Source organism: Calcarisporiella thermophila (genome assembly GCF_041956535.1).
Source record: "Calcarisporiella thermophila strain CBS 279.70 unplaced genomic scaffold VTP21scaffold_11, whole genome shotgun sequence".
Classification (NCBI taxonomy): Eukaryota; Fungi; Calcarisporiellomycota; class Calcarisporiellomycetes; order Calcarisporiellales; family Calcarisporiellaceae; genus Calcarisporiella; species Calcarisporiella thermophila.
In genome coordinates, this window is record NW_027192201.1 from 98,060 (window position 1) to 116,307 (window position 18,248).

An 18,248-nucleotide genomic window follows, 5' to 3' on the forward strand; every position below is an offset into this window, starting at 1 on the left:
GATTATTATCGTCAGGTCAGTGTAAAAATGCACTTGCAGTTAAGAAATACTTCAAGAACGAATACGATGTGGATGTGTCTGTCGATGTTGTGAGGCTAGCGGTCAGACATAACGAACTGCTTACTCGCGTAAGGCCAAGGAAGCCTCTACTGACAACTGCACACCGAAGACGAAGGATGGAGTTTGCCAAGAAGTATAAACACTGGTCCGAAGCTGATTGGAAACGAGTTGTATTCTCGGATGAAACACAGGTAACATTCGCCCAAGCAAGCGGCAGAGAATATTATTATAAGCATAAAAGTGAGCCACTCCGCAGCCGCCATATAAGATCAACGCTCAAGCACGGTGGTGGGTCTTTGATGGCGTGGAGCTGCGTCACTTCGCATGGCGTCGGTAACTTGTGCCGTATCGATGGAGGGCTCGACTCCGTATTGTACACGAATATCCTTAACGAAGATTATCTTGGATCTTTGGATTATTACGGGATAAAGAAATCACAAGTCATATTCCAGCAAGACAACGATCCAAGACATACGTCCAAGGTAACCAGGGAATGGTTACGAAACAAGAGGATAGATGTGCTAGAATGGCCTTCGCAGTCTCCTGATCTCAATATAATGGTGCATATGTGGAGCGAACTGAAACGAAGGCTAAGCTATTATCAACGACTTCCGAAGAACAAGGATGAACTATGGGAACGTATTGAGAAAGAATGGGAAAGCATAGGTGTAGAATTTGTCGGCAAGCTCTATGCAAGCATGCCGGAGCGAGTGCGTGCTGTATATAATGCAAAAGGAGATCACACAAAATATTAGTAAAAAAGAGTGCAATACGCAATTTGTGAAAACTGCCTATATAAGTGGCATATCTGTAAAGGACATTGCAACACTTTTTCCAACTTTAACCTCCCAGCATTATAGGTTTTCTTTTTTAAACATGGGGATCACGTATTAATAAAACTAGTCTCAATGTTGTACATTTTTACAATAATCTTCCGATCCATTCTTCTAGGGTAGTTATTGATTAATTAATTAATATAGGAAATATGACATATCATTGCAACAGTTTTTCGGCAACCTGTACATGCTATACACGACAACTGCGATACACGCATATCGATTGAAAGTCTATCGATCAAGGACCTATATCTCGTTAAGTCCATTGACATTAACTTCATGTAATATATGGAAATTAAATAAAAGTTTCCATTGATTGATCAAAAAAAAAAACTCTTCATTGCTACCATGTTCCCGCTTACACTCCAACCTTTCCTCAATGTTATCTGTGAGACAGTAAGTCTCTGACGCGGTTAGCATTCTACCATAGTGCTTTTTTTATCTGTGAATGAATTATATTGTAGGAAATTGAAATAAATGCATTATCATTTCGGGCTACTTTACCTAGCCTGACTTACTCCTCTACCATTATCTAATTTTCGCGTACTACACCTACCCTTTTCTTATTTTTTTTTTTTTTACATTCTACTTTCGATCTTAAGGAAACCAGGAGTTTCCTGACAATCAATTTCCAAGTGATTACGTTCTACTCGACTTGTTATAATTTATTGAATTTTTCACTAGAGATTTTACACTAAGGATAGCACACAAATTCAGTATATATAAATAAAAGCTGGCCTATATTATTATTAGGCGCTTTTAGAAGCTTTTGTATCCTTGTCATTACTTAGTCCTTATCATCCCTCTTTCTGATACGGACCGAGGCAACATTGGATTCCCTATTGCACTTTCTGGAAACACTGATAATACCATCTCTTGGACAAGCGTCGTACTCGTACCAGGTAGCCCTATAGCCTCTGCGCACTTTCCATGATCGTACGTTCAACGACGAGATGTCCGAGGAACAACCCAGACGTCTGATTATCGTCTGCTCGCCTCTGAAGTTACATCTGGACCAAATAACCAAAAAGGCACCTCTGAATTGATCCTCGTCAAATTCCTCCGAGACGAGCGAGTCTTCTTCTTGCCGCTTGCTCAATTCTGTAGGGGATGCTGAGGTCAAAGCAAAGAGAATCCCGAAAAGGATGGCGATAACAAAAGAGAAATTCATTTTTTTTTTTTGGATAAACTAGATTCCTTCTCTACACTTAATGTCCATTTTACTCCCCTTTTTATATTCATCTCGCCTTTACTAAATCGCTCCCCCGAATGGTGTATTCCTAAATGAGGAGCCACATGACGCCCTCATATATAACCGTCTCTAAATTTACCCATAAGATCAGTACGCATATCCGACATCGAAGAAGCTTGCGTGCCTATTCTTCGATTTCTCTCCATCCTATCGATTTTCAAACCTCTATTCTTTGTAAGTAAAACTTTAACGACAAAAACGGTCATATAGCTCTGCCCATTCCACTTGCGTTTTGTTTTGCTCCCATGACCGAGGCTATACTCTGTGCTTATTCAGAATATAAGATTGCATCATTGCCCCAGCTAAACTCACCTAGTGAATCACTCTACATTAACCTTAAATCAACCCTCTGCTCGAAATCCTATCGCAGCAAGTATCGTTTCTTCATTCTAAAAATATACCTCCCTTTTCATAGAGTCTAGAAGCCAACCCCCACGTTATTCCCGCATACCAATAAACTCACTTTCAGCATATGGAAATATAATTTCATTATTTTTCTCGTTAGTTTTTCGGTCAGGTGTTTGGGAGAAACAAGTGATGATTCCGAGCACAAAACCAAAATAACATGACATATAGGCTCAATAGGAGATCAATTGAATTTTGGTTAAGCATGAGCTCAATGAGTGAACTTAACCGCTAATCATGTGTTTAAATCATTCATTAATGGGAAGTAAAACTGAGCATGGATATGCCAAAGACAAGCTATTGCATAATACTGAATACATGGAATGTACTAGAAATGACAAAAACTTAAGCTACTTCTTCTTAATCTTCACTGACCCTGGGATATACTGAGTGTTGCACTTGCTGGGAATTTTGATGACCTGATCCTTCGGGCACACGTAAAAATCGTACCAAGTTACTTTGTAGCCCTTGCGAACCTTATAGGATCCAACATGAAGGTCCGTGGCATCCAAACAACCAGTTTCCGTCACTTCCGTACGGTCGCCTTGATAATCGCACTCCGACCATACAACCAAATATGCGCCCCTAAAAGTGTCCGCATCGAACTCCTCGCCTTCGTGGAGTTGGTTCAGTTCGGCCGGCACTCCTGAAGTTAGAGCGAAAAGGGTGCCAAGAAGAACTGCAAACAATAAGATGGCCTTCATTGTCTCCTGGAGAGAAGAAATCAGGCCGGCAGAGCGAATTTATACATCATGAGGAGGGGGTTACGGGCATGCTGTGAACCAGCAAGGACATTTAATACATACCATGTTTGGCAATTCGCACAAGGAAGCCACCCAAATCACTATAAATTCCGAGCCGTTTCAAACGGTTTGATGCAAATGCAAAGTGACCTTGAAGGACGCAGCGCGCCCAATGAAGTAATTTGGTCTATCAATAGTAATATAATATACACCAAAGTAGGTGTCAACACCACTCATGTGCCTAAAATAAGACATTCCACACTGCCAGTCATCGTTAAAGGATTTCTAAATGCGAATACTTGCACAAAAGTCATAGCTAACATTATCAGGTGACCTATCTTTTGAAAATCATATTATCCTATTTCTACCGTAGTATCAATTTTAGCTCTGGTTTATTGTACAATAAGGAAAAAAATCAGGCAAAGTCTTTTATTTTTTGTTAAGAGGTTCTTTATTAAAAAGTATCCATTTTTGTTCTTAATAAAGGATATTGATAGACATTAGAAAACAAGAAATTCATGTAAGAATCGGAAGAAAGTTTGCTATTCTTTCTTTTTTTTCCATGGAGATTGGAAAATAGTTGCGAGAGGGAAGGGAAACAAAAAAAAAAGAAAAGAAAAAAAAATTAGAATACGGTGGTAGGGTATTCGGCAAGGTCGTATTGGAGCTAAGTGTTTTGGATGAAGAATATTTCGTCTTCTTGGACTTGTATTCATCTTCCTTTACACCAAAGTTCTTGGAAATCTTCTTTTTTTATCCTATATGGATGCTGACCACCATTTGGATCTCACGTTTTTTTGCATCTCGTGTCCTAGTTGTTCCGTGAATGCTATTTCGCATGGTTGGGCGCTGTCCATAATTATCGATAAGCTGGATCGATAGATAATCCAGATTACTGCATCATGGACCGTTGACATTACTTTCTGTTGGTGGCCCATGGTTTTGTAGTCTGTTCGGCATAGTCAAAGTCTTTTTTTTAGAGATTAATGGATCTTTATTGAAAAGTGTCTTTTTAAGTTAATATAGTGACTTGTCAGTCCTCTGAAACAAGAAATATATGTAAGCAATGGTTGAGCGTGTGAATACCATCCTATTTTTCAAGGACGGTATCCGGCATAGTCAAAAAAAATTTTTTTTATAAGGAAAATGCTTCACTTCCTGATTTATTTTTTCTTTTTCCCTTGGGATGTATTTTTTTTTTAACATCCACTTAATGATATTTATCTGAAGGGAATGGAAAGGTAAACTTCTACGTCAAAATCACCCAGGTACTGCCTCTGGCCTCCCATTTTTGTAGTTGGATTTCTCCTAAGGATTTTTGCTGCCTATTTTTTTTGTAGCCGCTTGATATTACTTGCTTGTTGCTATACTATAGCGATTGAGTCTTGAGAAAAACCCGGCAAACTCTCATGGACGGGTGCCGTCACCGGGAATCGAACCCACCGGCATAGTCGAAAGTTTTTTTTTGAGATTGAAGGATCTTTTAATGAAAAGTCTTCTATATAAGTTAAATGAAAGGATTTGCACGCTATTTCTAACGCTCAACCATTGCTTACATGTATTTCTTCTGACAAGTCACCATATTAAACGTATTTCTTTTTTTTTTCTGAAGATGATCAATATCAAATTATTAAGAACGAAGTAGCTTATAGCTCCATTCCTAGAGAATGTCCCGGACCCATCTCTAGTACTGGTGCCGTCGCCGGGAATCGAACCCAGCACACATTGGTTAAGTTTTTTTTTTGATCAATGCCGAGTCTTTTTTGTATAGGAAGACTCTAAAATACAATTGTTACATTATTATAAGCAATAAAGTGAAAGGGAAGCCAAAGTTAAAGCTTTGTGTGATATCGTAGATCGAAATGATATGTTGGTCATATCGACTTTTAGCTCAAATAGGTAAGGGAATGGTGAAACTCAACTAACTGTGGATATCAAAGGATAGCATGAGAAGTGGGGTGGGTAGTAAACAAATGGAAGCAGAGGATAGGAAGGGGATAAGGTAGGGATTACTGCGTTATCCCAGTATCAGTGCCGCTCCGATCGCTCCTTCTCTAACCGCACCCAGGCACACATTGGTTAAGCCCCAGGTCCCGGCCTACCCAAAAAATGGCTTTGAATTGAGTTATAAAATTCAACAATCAATCCAAATTTCAGGAATTGGGGGACTAGCTCAAATGGTAGAGCGCTCGCTTAGCATGCGAGAGGCACCGGGATCGATACCCGGGTTCTCCAAGCTCACTTTTTTGCGTAGTTTTTGATCCAAGGTTTTAAGATGAACATTTTATTTTATTACAATATACAAGTGAAATATAATAAGAACACTATGTGGACTAAGGTTAAAAACAAAATCGATTTTTAGAAGGCTACAAAAAAAAAAAATAATCAAACACAACAGAAATAGGATCGCTATTGCCGATACAAATGTGGATAGTATTTAAATATATCCAAAATATATTAGGATTTTATGTACAATAAGACAAAGAATAGGGTGGACATGGTTTTTATCTAGTCTCGCTTTGCTCGCGCGAGAATCCCTTGCAAGTGGCCGCATCTGTGCATTTTCACACGCCTACATACAGTTGCACCGCATTTGTGGTTGGATTTCGCGTGTTGAGAGCCGATCGAACGTCCTCGTCCGACGCGATGGTGATCATTTCCCCGTCCCCATCCTTGTATTGCACCCGTAGCCCACCTGGACTCGGTAGGGGCGCCGAGGAGGATCCCTGCGTGCAGAGTCGGATCTTCTTTTCGAGCCGCTCTACCAGACCGCGGTAGTTGACGTCCAGTGGGGCCAGGATGACGAAGTTGTCGCTGCCGTACGAAATTTTGACTCGGGCGCTAGGAGGAAGTCCAGTGAGCTTTTTCTTGTCAGTGTCCTTGGAGAGTGGCTTGGGCGGAAGGGGCTGTATCTTTTCCTTCTCTGCCCCCAGCGGTTTTTCGGGCAGCGAGGGGAGCGGCTTGTTATCTTTGCTTGAGGGTGGGGGAGAGGATCGCTTTGAATGTTGGGTGAGGGGTGGAGAGCGCCGGGTCGTATCTTCCTCGCGCCAAAAGTACATGCTTCCCGTCGAATCCCGAACCGAGGTCGCGGCCGAACTTGCGGTTGTGGGCGTGACTGGGCTTACGGTGACGGGGGTGGAGGGCCGCGAGGATTTACCCGACAAAGAGCTCAGAGCAGAATCGATGCGGGCCAGCGAGGCCGGTTCGGTGCCCCAGTCCTCAGGATTGACCCCGTGTCGATTGGGAGGGGCACGTTCTGGAATCATGGACATGCTTCGGGGCTTAATATCGGAAGGAGTTATGTTCATTAACCCGTCACTATAGCTTCGTAGCCTATCCTTCTCCTGGTCGTTATAGTCCGCCTCCGACTCCGTGAGGCGTTGTTTCGTCTCGTCCTGTAGCAACGAAAACAGCTGGGACGAGCTATGCTTCGATCTCTGCACCTCCACCCTCTTCCTCAGCACTCTCTCCCACTTCGAGAGCATCTCCTCGTTGCGACATGTGATCACCAGATAGTTCTGATCCCCATTGTGGTAGTATATTTCAAGAGAGAAATTGCCTAGAGTGAAAGAGAAAGGACTCGGGTGAGTATATCGGCAGCCATCCGGGAAATGCAGCGGAACGTGTCAACTCGAGAGATAGCTTACCATTGGAGCGAACATCGGAGATCCGCACTATTCGAGACATTGGTATCCGGAATTTAAGATGGAGGCTCCCACGTCTCCGTCGCGCGGATCCTCGAGACCAACTCTCCGCCTCCCCACGGGAGTTCTCCTTATTCTTGAAGAGTAATAATTCCGTGTCGAACAGGTACACGATCAGCTCTCGCGCGGGGGCCTCGTTATGCGATACATTTGTTGTTTCGCTCAGCCGCAGCTCACCAAGCTGATCGATGCACTGTGCAACCTCATCATCCACCTTCTGCTTGAGCATGGCTACTAGCTGGGAATTTTCCAGCTCTCGCTTCGTCTCGTTCACGCTCTCCACGACCCGCTTTATCGCCTCGAGACCCTCCCGCTGCTCCTCAAGATACGGGTGATCCGGGTCGGTGTACTTGATCATCTCGCCCATCAGCAGTGAATACTTGCACAAGCGCTGCACCGGCTTGATCAGAAGCGACGGAAGCTCGTAGTGAGGGTTGACGACATCTGCCAGCTGCTGGAGATTGGGCGCTTCCTCCACCGCAAGCTCGAGGGCCGAGTTGTAATTGGAGCAATAAGGCTCATACACACTGAAGGACTCCTCGAAACGTTTGAAGAGGTCGCCGAATCGCTGCTCGTGCGTGGGCTTCTCGGAGTTGGCCTCCACGCCGAGGAGGAACCGGCGCTGGAAGTCGACGAGAGCGCTTAAGTTTGCGAACAGGTGGTGTGACGTATCAGCCGAGATGACGTTGTTCTCTTCCAGCTGCTTCTTGTAGTCGAGCATGAGCTCCAAATCCTCCACGTATTTGATCTCAGTGTTGCACAGCTCGTTTACAACCTTGGCCCTTGAGTCGAGAACCATCTCGCCTTGGTCTCCTTCTTCACCGTTCTCCGGATTCTCTAGAAGCACCCCCTGCTCTTCGAGCTTCGCAAGGACTATGCTCAAGGTTCTTACAACCTTTGTGGTTGAGAGGACACCATTAAAACAGAGCATGAGCGCGAACGTGAAATAAATTAGCGCATTAGAAATATGCAGTTACCTTAACAAAGCCATTTGTGTTATCCTGAAACACGTCCATCACACGAAACAGTTGATCCTCTGGCAATTTAAGTTGATCGCGGCATCCAATGAGAAAATGGTACACATTGGCCTTTGCCACGTTGGCATTGCTCAGCCCGCTTCCCTCTTTGATCGGAACCTTCATGCCAAAATCACCCGCGTTGAACACGGCACAGAGCGAGACGCCTTTGCGACAAAATCCCCAGAGCACTTGAAGCGGATCATCGTTGGCTTCAAGGTCTTCCTTGGTAGGAAGATGCGGTTCAAGACCGGGGACTAGCGCGAGGCGTTTGAGGACCGAGCGGCACAGGTGATAGAGCGAGGGAGTCCCGGGCTCGGACTGTCGCTGCATGAATTTAGCAGCCGGAGGGGGCTGGATGGTGAGGACACCCACGTTTCCTCCACGGCGATTTATCAGATTCTCGGTCGCCATATCATTTCACACGGTAGATTGCAGGGGCTGCTGGTCAGTGTGTCCGGTTTAAATAGGGTAGACCAATCGAGGAGAGCAACAGGAGTGTATTGCGGTTGATTAACAGAGCAAAGGGATAAGATGCCGAGGGGGAGGGAAGGGTTAGGCCAAGTAGCGGTTACATAAATTAATAAAGATATTACCACAAGGTTTATTTTTGTGCGATTGTTAACCTAACCTTTGCCCTTGCGGCAAATTAAAACTTCAGCATCAGCGGAACAATGAGAGCCCGATGTATTTAGCACGCAAATGGAAATAGATAGCCTCAATTATGGTATATTCAAATCCATCCGACCATTGGCGGGGGAACGGCGTCTGTGGCTCAATCCGAAGGCGCAGCACACTGCCATTCTGTTCGGAATGGGCTATTCCCCACCTTCTTGGATGGGAGAAGAGCAGGTTGGTATACAGGTGGATCCACATGATTCTGCAAGCGAGAGACATGGGCAGACTACAAGACGCTTTATTTTTTTTTTTTTTCCCTGAGAGTGGGAAATTTGCTCACTAGAAACACCGTAAATGGCCTCCTAGGCTAACGGTTTGGCTTCAATTTCCATCTTGGTTGACTATTTTTAGCTCCGCTTATTTTTGTCATTTATTCTTAGGTTATAGATACGCAAATTACTTTTGTTATCTGGAAATGGACCGGAGAATGGGCCATGGATGAGCACCAGTTCACGCTGATGTTTCTCTCAAATAATACCTACGCTAATTCCAATATTGCACAAGACAATTAAACGAGTTCGAGTTCGAGGTCATGGTCTTAAAAGCTCAGTCCACTTGGTATCGTGATAGCCTCCCACGCACCTGCCAATTATTCAGGATTAAAAATAGAACCGCTCGCCTCTTCGTTCATGGCCATAGAGGGCGAATTCGCCAGCGGATGCTGTGTTATGGCAGAGTTGCTGGCATCACCATGCTGAGGCAAGCCACACGCTTGGGGCGCACAGGCATTTGGGGGATAGTAAAAGTAGGCAGGCACGACTACAGGAGGAAGAGGGTATCCGCACTGGCACAGGAAGGGGAAGGGAGGACAGGGGTGGGTGGGATAAGGCTGCTGGTCTCCATACCAATATCCCGGAACTGTACCAACGGCTGCAGTTGGGGGGGGAGTTCCCCAGGCATATGCATGATGAGCGGGTGGGAAGCACTGAGTACTCATATCAGGTCTAGAATTTACGCTCACGCTCTCCGTCAGCGAGGAGAGCGTAGACATGCTCAGAGTGCGGTGACGGTGTTGTCTGGGGGCAGCAATGCTGGTCTCCAGCTTGAATTAAAAAAAATCGAGATCAAAGGAACCAGCACAATAATAGTAGGTTATTCACAAAGCATTTACATCGATACCCTCTATTTTCAACTCTGTGTTCAAGGCGCGCTCCACCGACGCAACATTGGCAAAGGTAACGTACGCGTGCTTATAAATCCCTTCCATTTCGTTATCCCTCTCAACTCTCATTTCCAGCACAGGCCCAAACTGTAGAAACACACTTCGGAGCCTCCGATCACTGACTGACATTGGAACATTGCGAACGTGTATCCTGTTTTCGGGCGGGAATTTATTAAGGGCACGCATTATATCAACCTATTAGACCATAGACATGATGATATCTCTACTATGACTCTCGAAAATCGCTATTTGCCTGTGCCCCGTCCAAGACATGCTCTCTCTCCCGCAGCGCAGCATCACAAGCAGCTTGCAATGCGAATGTGACAAATGCAAACCGACGAGAACGACCCCGGGGATTGTAGGCGATGTGGCAGTCGGTCACTCTACCGTACCTCGAAAAATAGCTTCTCAAGCTCTCTATAAATAAAAAAAATTATCACTAGCAAGTAAGCTCAATTGCGTCAAAGGGCTTAAAATCATGATGCCTTTGGTTGTTTTCGGGTGGAGGCCGCCTATAAATATTTTCCTACAAAGAATGCATATATATAAGAACATGACAAGTCGATGCAAGAAATCGGAGAAAATCAAGTGAGTAATTATGGAGTGTTCCCCATTGCCTGGACGGAAGGGTAAAATAGGTATTTTCGCCCCTTTTCTTATTCTAATCTGACTATAATACATCAAGGATACCTGTTGTCATACACGTTAGCTTCCCTTGAAGAATCCGAATGTTCTTGTGAGTGAGAGGAAGAGAGGGTGAAACGGCGTCGAGAATTCATGTTGAGTTGAAAATAGAATAAAATGTATGCAGAAGCTTTTTCGCGGACAAGTGTAGAATTGCTTTCACAATTCGAGTCAATGATGTGATGAAGGAAAGGTGAGCATAGGAGAGAGTAGGGCAGATCAAGGACGAGGAAATTATTGAAAGTCAGCTTAATTAGTAGGAAACAGGTAATTCTTGTATTTTTATGCTGAGTTCAGAAAGGAGGTATGAAATTCGATTCGACCCAGGCATGAACCGTTGAAAGGACGACTACCATATCTATAAAAAAAGCGGGCATATATGCATCTATTATCTATTCAGGGTGCGATCAATATAATATTTATGGAGCAATTTAATGCTGACATATATTTGCAATCGTTCCTATATCTATATGCGTTTGTAGGTAACCCATTGGCACCACTACGGCTGTCACTGCAGATATGACGTATAGTTGAGAAATGGGTCGTGGGCGCGCCAATGCTCTGGAGCAGCTCCATCCGATTCTTTATCATCGCCTACAACTTTCAGCAACTATCTTGTCTCGCCCGTGAAGTATTTGAAACGCTTAATAGTGTTGTGGAGAATAAATAAAATATTATTCGAAATATAATACAGTTTAATTCGATCCAGATATGACAACAGAAATATATGTAAAATACAGACACTCAGAAAAAGAGTCAATACATAGAAATAGCTTACAGATAACCCTAAGATGATATCAGCCTGGACATCAATTACTAATGGGATCATTCTTCGGTAGGCACATAACAAAATTGTATTTTTCCATAACATGGGTTCTCCTTCTCCTTCACCATCTGATCCGGCTGGTCTTTCTCCAGCTCTTCATTGGACGGTATTCCATTCTCCTCCTGGCCCGGAATCGCTAGCCCCGCTTTGGACATGGCGGACTCCAAGTCCTTGTATAGTTTTTCGGACTGCGGGAGTTCGAGCATGCGGAATGTTCGCACCACCATCCATGCTCGCTCAAAGTAGTGCCAGATCCACGGTCGATCAAGCGGCGACTGAATGAAGAGGCGCATGTGCACCTTAAAGGCAACCACTAGGCAATCGATGAACTCCGGAACCTATGGGGCAGGGTGTGAGGCCACAAGGTAGGAAATCAAGGGATAAGGAGGGCAGGTTTCGTTTACCAAACAAAACTCCCGAAACTGAACCACAAGCGCCAGGATATTGATGATCACGTTCGCACACTCGATGCACACCCTGAATGAATGGTGCTTCTCTCGCGACCACTTCTCCCGGTGGGATATCTCATTCTTCTCCGTGGCCTGCAGGAATATCCCCGAGAAAAGCTGGATGTGCACCGCACGGTATCCGGTCTCATATTGGGCCACGTATCGTAAAATGTAGGGTGGAAAGCTGGGGGTGTTCAGAAGCTCCAAACGGAGCGTTGGCGGGCGATTTTTTTCGTGGATGGCGTTCCGTCGCAGGATGTCATTCAGAAAGTCACTTTCGGTGGGATAGGAGGCACGCTGCTGGATGATTTCCATTAGTTGTTTTAGCCCTCGCAATGAATGAGTCTGGCAGCTTAAGCAGGCTGCAACCTCCTCTTTTTCGTGGGGGAACGGACGTGGCTCGTCCCCTGGAAGGAGATCATCCAGCTTCGTGAGCTTCATGGAGAAGATGGCCCTTGCATATTCCAGAGAACACACCGACCAGGCTGCACGACGGAATCGCTCCGCTTCAAACTCGTCGGCGGTATCGAGATAGTGGCTGGATTTGAGGGCATTGACCTGTTGTCGGGCCATGGTGAGAAGACTCGGTTGTTCTCCGTCAAAGAGCGAATAATAAAACAATAGATTATGGGCAACTATGGAGTAGACGGAGGGATCGTCGAAGGATTCTTCCTAAGAGGGGGATGAATGGATGGGTTAATCCAAGCACTAGGATAAAGAGGGGGGGGGGGACGAGTGTATGTGTGGAAAAGATAAGAGTGCAGTGTGAGTCACCTACCAGCAATTGCTTGGATTTTTTATAGGCATGGTCGGCTATGCCAAGAAGGTATTCTCTCCCAGCAATTTTATGCTGATAGTAGGCTAAAGGCAATCGAAGAGTAGAGCACGAGATTAGTTATTACCAGCTTATTTTTTCCTCGGCAAAAGGATAAGTTGCTGGCAACCTACCGTGTTTTCCCATCCACGCGACAATCGACCACACAAGAAAGAGGGGAAGTTTGCCTTCCCGATACTGGTTCAGGAATTTCACGGTGTCGATTTCCTTGTACAGAAACGAGCAATCGAAGAACATCCGCATCAGTCTGTCCATCGTGGACTGGAGGGTGGGGCCCTGTGCTTCCGGGAGGAGCAGCCGTTGCTTTACAAAGCGCTTTGATTTCATCACGGAAAACAGGCCATAGTAGCGCGAGAAATTGATGCACCGGACTGTCTGAGGGGCAGAGCCCCTATGTTGGGTAGAGAGGAAGCGACCGTCGTTTGGGATTCTTGACGTGTGATTTGCCTGTCGACTCACAAAGTAGAGGAGGTCTGAAACGTTGCGCAAATCGGTTTGGATGGAAAATCCTTCGGGTGTGATAAAAATTCGCCAGTTCAGAGGCAGGATCAGACCCTGATGAGTAAGCACCTTCACTTTCTCTCTGGCGACGTAGCTTACAAGGCGCTTCTCTGCATCCCGCTTTTCCTCGGCAAAATGCTTCTCGAGCTGCTGCACTCGCGATCCCAGCTGATTGATCCGTTGCATAAACAAATGCATGAAATCGGCGCCATTCTTTGTCTCACGGTAGACGCACTCAGCCTTGGCTTTCTTGCAGCGGGCGCAAGTCGGCCATTCAAGGCTACAGCGTGACTAGTCAAGTGAGAGGCACTGAAGGGTCAGTCCATAGGCTACATCGAGCCGATTTCAAAAAGCTCTAACCTTGATTCCGTGACATCTCTCGCACGCTTTTATGGGGCATTTCACCTGAATGGTGATTGTGTTCTCGTCCATTCTAATGTCCTGCGCGGGATTAGAAAATGAAGCATCCTCAAACTGGGTGCCGTCCTGGGTGGCTGACTCTGGCTCGCGATGCAAATTGTCAGCGTGCGGCGGGGAGCGGGAAAGAGGAGGGGGGCGACGAGAACTATAGCCTTTGGATGGAGGGTCTAGCATCTGGTTTGAAATCCCATTTGACAGAAGACAAATTGGCAAAAATGGCTTTTGGTGCAGCCTGTTAAGAATAACGTTCACTCTCCAGAAACTCTCCCTCTGTTCTTCTTTAAAAACCTAACCTAAAAGCCGGATGCGGCCATCTCAGCAATTAACTATTGTTCACTATATACTGTGTTCCAAAAAAGCTTTATTTCCATTTAGTGAGTAGGTGAAAAGCAAAAAAAAATTATATAAAAAGAAATTAAGCATTAAGGGTTCACCGACATTGATGGGCTTGTTCCTTGCGTTTCCTTAATTTTAGCTGATATAATTATTCCATTAATCCCTCCCTCCCCTAAGAGCTTTGTTTCTTCGCTCCCCCCCTCCTCCCCCCCCCCCTTTTACGTGTGTTTTCTAAAATGACCAATTTCTCCATTATGGGCAGGCGAAAATCTCATATTTCGCTTCCCTTCATCCACGAATATCCGCACTCAGCTCCGCGCAGTTTCCGCACATCCGCAATAACTTCGCTAATCATACTGCTGCTTTTTGCCTCTATTCTCCTGAATGCATTCTATATTGGCACTTGTCGCTTTGATGATCATCAACCCGAGCCGCTGCTCTTTAGCAAGGACCGGGATGCAGCGTCCAACAATGGGGCGAAGATCAATAGAGAAGTGGTGCCATTGAACAAGGGGGCTGGAGCGGATGGCGCTGTGAAAGAAGGGCCGAACATGGATGCCAGTCCAATGTCAGGTGAAGACACGATGGACCCATCGGCGGCACAGGTGTCTCACCCGGACCTGCTCTCTGATCCCATACCAACCCCGCCATTTCCCCACCTGCGTGATCTTGTTATTGTTGCTGGGCATGCCGTTTACTCCGCACACCAATTTGATATAGATTCGATTCGGGCCGACCGCTCTTGGGTTTTGGAAGAGTTTCAGAAGGGAGGGCAAGTATCCACATTCCTAGAGCACATTAAGGCTGGCTCCAACCTGGCGGTGAAGAACGAGGAGGCTCTGCTCGTCTTTAGCGGGTAAATTCTGACTTTTGATGGAGATCTGACTTTGGATGATAACTTAGCTTACCGCCTTGGTTGGTTTTAGTGGGCAAACTCGCAAACGGGCAGGAATGCGATCGGAAGCTCAATCCTACTACGAGATTGCTCATGCCCTTGGGTATCTTCCCAGCGAGCCTTCCAACCTCTCCGATACGCCCGCCTCACCCTTCTCGCGTGCAGCGACCGAGGAATATGCGCGCGACTCATACGAGAATCTCCTCTTCTCACTGTGCCGCTTCTACGAGCTCACTGGCATGTTTCCGCGCTCCGTCACGATGGTCAGTTTCGACTTTAAACGACAGCGGTTTGTGGATTTGCATCGGCGCGCCCTCCGCTTCCCGCTAGAGCGCTTCACCTATGTTGGGATCGATCCCGAGCGTGGGACGTTGGGCCGCGTCATGGGCGAGAAGGCGAACTCACTAGGGCCATTCCAGGAAGACTTGTATGGCTGCCATGGGCGTCTGCGCGAAAAGAAGCTCACTAGAAATCCATTCCGTCGAAGGTAGGAGAATAGAATACTCGATGCTTCCTAACTCTAATCTCTCCTTCCCTACTCCCTCCCCCACCCCGTAGTCATCCCTACCGGCACAGCTGTCCATCCCTAGTCTCTTTGATGACCTGGTGTCCGGAAAACCAAGCCGAAGTGTTCCCCGGACCACTTCCATGGGATTGAATCAGAAATATTTAGACTGGATTCTTTTTCTCGTTCCCCCCCCCCACTTCTTCACCGTGTTTGCCGTTTGCCGGTTTCTCTATGTCTGCCGAGGACATGATTGGCGACTCGCCTGTGGATGATGGGTGAATTTACTGTGCTATATTATATTGGTATTGTAAAATAGAATGTTTTTCTCTCTCCATGTCCTTGTCATTTTTTTTCTTTCTTTCTTTCTTTCCTGGTTATGGGCGCTTCCATCATTACATATACTTTGAGCTTCCGTCCTTCCCTTTGACTCAAAATATACAAAGATTTCCAGAAATTAGAAAAGAGAGGTTAGCCAAAAATGAAACTGAGGGCCTTTTTTGTCCATGGATTCAAGTCCACCTCTTCACCCTCCGCCGTCAAGTCGAAAAATTGGAGACGACCACCGACCTCTCACTGTCCCCCTAGAGTGGGGAAAAATCAGCGTAGAAGGAGGGAGGGGGAGTGGACATTTGGGGGATTGCCCGCCTGAGGCTTGGAGCTATGTCGATGATTTATTAAAGATAGAGAAGCATAGATTAACGGGGAAGAACGAACAGAAAAAACGTGCCAGAGAAACGCCAATAAATAATATTAACTTAGAAGCATTAAGGTATTAAAGAGTAATAACAACAATAATGAAGGAGCCACTACAGCGACAACGGATCCGGGGCTATTTATGTGTGATTGCGTTCCGCTCCGACTCCATGCGCCTATTCTGGCCTCGGTAGAATTGGGCTACAACACTTGCGAAAAGGCCCGCGATTCCCAGGAAGAGCAGCCCACGCCACTGGTTGTTACGTGGCTCGCCGTCGGGATCGCCGAGCTTGTCCATGACAACGAGGAAAATGATGGAGACCAGCTGGGATCCCATCCAAAGGGTTGCGCTGGAGGTTGCCTCGGAAACAGGGTAAGTGCCTACGGGGGGAAGATCGGTTAGCAATGTGGGCGCTTTGGCCTTGGAAGAGAGGATGAAGAGGTACATTCTACACCAAGCTCCAGACCCACTGGCAGCAGGGAAGTCAGCGCAATTCCGATCAAAGCACAGTGCACAATGATACCGGCAAGATTGTCCCGTTTCACTGAAAGAGGGCGCCAATGGTTAGTCCAATTCGATAGCTAAGGGGGGGGGGGGGGAGGGGGATGCAAGCAGAAGGGAGAGCGAACATCGACCTACCTGACACAATGAGCAGCAGCACCAGCACGCCGGTGATCGGGGTGGCCAAGCGAAACACCAGCTTGTGGCGCTTGGTGCGATCCACAATCATGCTAGTGACCAAGGCTCCAACGAGCCCCACGATGATGAGCACAATCATGGCGATGCCCGCCTCTGTTTCGGAGTAGCCATAGGGGGTCATGGCAAGATTAAAGAGGGCGGAGAGGGCGGAGAAGATGCCGACAAAGAAGGCGAAGACCAGAGCTAGAATCCAGAAGTTGCGGTTGCGCAATACGTTGCGAAGCCCGGTCATGTAGGGATCGTGGGGGACCTGGGCGGAGACGGAGGGAGGAGTGGGGGGTTTGGCGGGGACGAAGAAAGCGGGGATCGCGAACACCGTGGCTATGACGGCCAGAGCAACGAGCTTACCACCACGCATCGTGAAGTGGGTTAGTAAAGAGAGAGAGGGGAGAGGAGGGGGGAGGCAAAGGACTTACCGCATGGGGAAAAGTATCCACTTCGGTGGCAATAAGGGGGACAATTAGATTTGCCACCGCCACGCCGACCATATTTCCTAAAGAAATGAGAAAACTCCACATTAGTCTTCCAATTGCCTATGAACAGACTACAGATTCCAGTGGAGAGGCTTGGGCAGTACCGATGGATCCGATGAGGGTTGCCGTGGCCCTTCCTCTTTCTGAGAACCAGGTGTTGGAATAGAGCGCCGGCACGTCTAGGAAGAAGGGCTGTCCAGCGGCAGCAACAACTTGTCCAAACATGGCCACGCTGTAAGCGGTCGAACGATCGCCAGAAAAGCTGCCGAAATACCGGATCCATGCTCCTACTGCGTTCAACACAGCACCAATGATCAGCTAGCGTTAATGAGAGAGAGGGAGAGATCATTAGGCAAAGTTATCAACGCAATTCGTATAGAAAGAGGGGGTCAGACAAAGGAGGAAGGAAGCATACCCCGTATTTGATGCCGAATCGCCTGAAAATATACGCAGAGGGCCAGGCGATGAAGATGAACACTATCATGTAGACCATTGCAAATATTGTAAGCATGGTGTCGTCTGCGCCGTAGTAGGCCTTCGTTGTTAGTGGAACGGAGCTGAATGTGACCCAGTTCATGTTGTTGGATAAGTTCACTAAAGGGAAGCAAACACAGAGAGAGAATGAAAGATCAATGGCCGGTCTCATTCAGGAGCCTGTCAAAATCTCAGAATCAATGCGCAGAGAGCATACGTAAGAAGATGAGAGCAAGGCCGAAAAATCGGATGGGGTAGACGCGGTAGTGTGTAGTGTCCTGCACTTCAGCGAGCTTCTCCATGCTCTCTTTGACATGCACGCCCGCGCCATTATCGCGGCCATCGGCCGGCGCGGAGTTGTGGGCAGACATGGGGATGTGGGAGGGGGCGTCTGCGGAGGGATTGGTTGGCGAAGGATCGGTCATGATGGTATTTCTCGGCGCGGAGAAATGGAGGCAGGAGCAAAAGAGCAGGAGGATGGAGAGGAGATGCCGGATGGCAAGTCTTGGGATCTTTTTTAAGCGAGCTCACCACGTCCGCAAATTGTACAAATCGGGGCGCTCTTTGAAAATGAGAACGCGCCACCAGCGTGCCAGGG

General features: G+C 46.6%; 8 protein-coding genes and 1 non-coding gene across 9 annotated transcripts; 3 read left to right on the top strand and 6 right to left on the bottom strand.

Annotated features, from left to right (window-relative positions):
* Window positions 1–176: 176 nt before the first annotated feature.
* VTP21DRAFT_1155 (uncharacterized protein) lies at window positions 177–815 on the top strand (the record flags this gene model as incomplete). Its single annotated transcript, XM_069391006.1, has 1 exon — window positions 177–815. One exon carries the CDS (start codon window positions 177–179, stop codon window positions 813–815), a length of 639 nt encoding a protein of 212 aa, XP_069251276.1.
* An 868-nt stretch (window positions 816–1,683) lies between these two features.
* Window positions 1,684–2,067, bottom strand: VTP21DRAFT_1156 (uncharacterized protein; the record flags this gene model as incomplete). The annotated part of the gene is made up of 1 exon (XM_069391017.1): window positions 1,684–2,067. The coding sequence occupies one exon, from the start codon at window positions 2,065–2,067 to the stop codon at window positions 1,684–1,686; it is 384 nt and encodes a 127-aa protein (XP_069251277.1).
* An 836-nt stretch (window positions 2,068–2,903) lies between these two features.
* Window positions 2,904–3,257, bottom strand: VTP21DRAFT_1157 (uncharacterized protein; the record flags this gene model as incomplete). The annotated part of the gene is made up of 1 exon (XM_069391028.1): window positions 2,904–3,257. One exon carries the CDS (start codon window positions 3,255–3,257, stop codon window positions 2,904–2,906), a length of 354 nt encoding a protein of 117 aa, XP_069251278.1.
* A 2,201-nt stretch (window positions 3,258–5,458) lies between these two features.
* VTP21DRAFT_t149 lies at window positions 5,459–5,531 on the top strand. The gene has a single exon. It is a non-coding gene; the product is annotated as a tRNA-Ala (tRNA).
* A 329-nt stretch (window positions 5,532–5,860) lies between these two features.
* Window positions 5,861–8,430, bottom strand: VTP21DRAFT_1158 (uncharacterized protein; the record flags this gene model as incomplete). The annotated part of the gene is made up of 3 exons (XM_069391039.1): window positions 5,861–6,855; window positions 6,944–7,895; window positions 7,978–8,430. 3 exons carry the CDS (start codon window positions 8,428–8,430, stop codon window positions 5,861–5,863), a joined length of 2,400 nt encoding a protein of 799 aa, XP_069251279.1.
* Window positions 8,431–9,283: 853 nt separating this feature from the next.
* On the bottom strand, window positions 9,284–10,042 carry VTP21DRAFT_1159 (uncharacterized protein; the record flags this gene model as incomplete). Its single annotated transcript, XM_069391050.1, has 2 exons — window positions 9,284–9,736; window positions 9,806–10,042. The coding sequence occupies 2 exons, from the start codon at window positions 10,040–10,042 to the stop codon at window positions 9,284–9,286; spliced, it is 690 nt and encodes a 229-aa protein (XP_069251280.1).
* A 1,323-nt stretch (window positions 10,043–11,365) lies between these two features.
* On the bottom strand, window positions 11,366–13,745 carry VTP21DRAFT_1160 (uncharacterized protein; the record flags this gene model as incomplete). Its single annotated transcript, XM_069391062.1, has 5 exons — window positions 11,366–11,704; window positions 11,771–12,487; window positions 12,594–12,676; window positions 12,764–13,442; window positions 13,512–13,745. The coding sequence occupies 5 exons, from the start codon at window positions 13,743–13,745 to the stop codon at window positions 11,366–11,368; spliced, it is 2,052 nt and encodes a 683-aa protein (XP_069251281.1).
* Window positions 13,746–14,143: 398 nt separating this feature from the next.
* VTP21DRAFT_1161 (uncharacterized protein) lies at window positions 14,144–15,460 on the top strand (the record flags this gene model as incomplete). Its single annotated transcript, XM_069391073.1, has 3 exons — window positions 14,144–14,763; window positions 14,834–15,289; window positions 15,361–15,460. 3 exons carry the CDS (start codon window positions 14,144–14,146, stop codon window positions 15,458–15,460), a joined length of 1,176 nt encoding a protein of 391 aa, XP_069251282.1.
* Window positions 15,461–16,139: 679 nt separating this feature from the next.
* VTP21DRAFT_1162 (uncharacterized protein) lies at window positions 16,140–18,075 on the bottom strand (the record flags this gene model as incomplete). Its single annotated transcript, XM_069391084.1, has 7 exons — window positions 16,140–16,384; window positions 16,450–16,548; window positions 16,644–17,046; window positions 17,120–17,196; window positions 17,281–17,494; window positions 17,592–17,770; window positions 17,868–18,075. 7 exons carry the CDS (start codon window positions 18,073–18,075, stop codon window positions 16,140–16,142), a joined length of 1,425 nt encoding a protein of 474 aa, XP_069251283.1.
* Window positions 18,076–18,248: the final 173 nt, after the last annotated feature.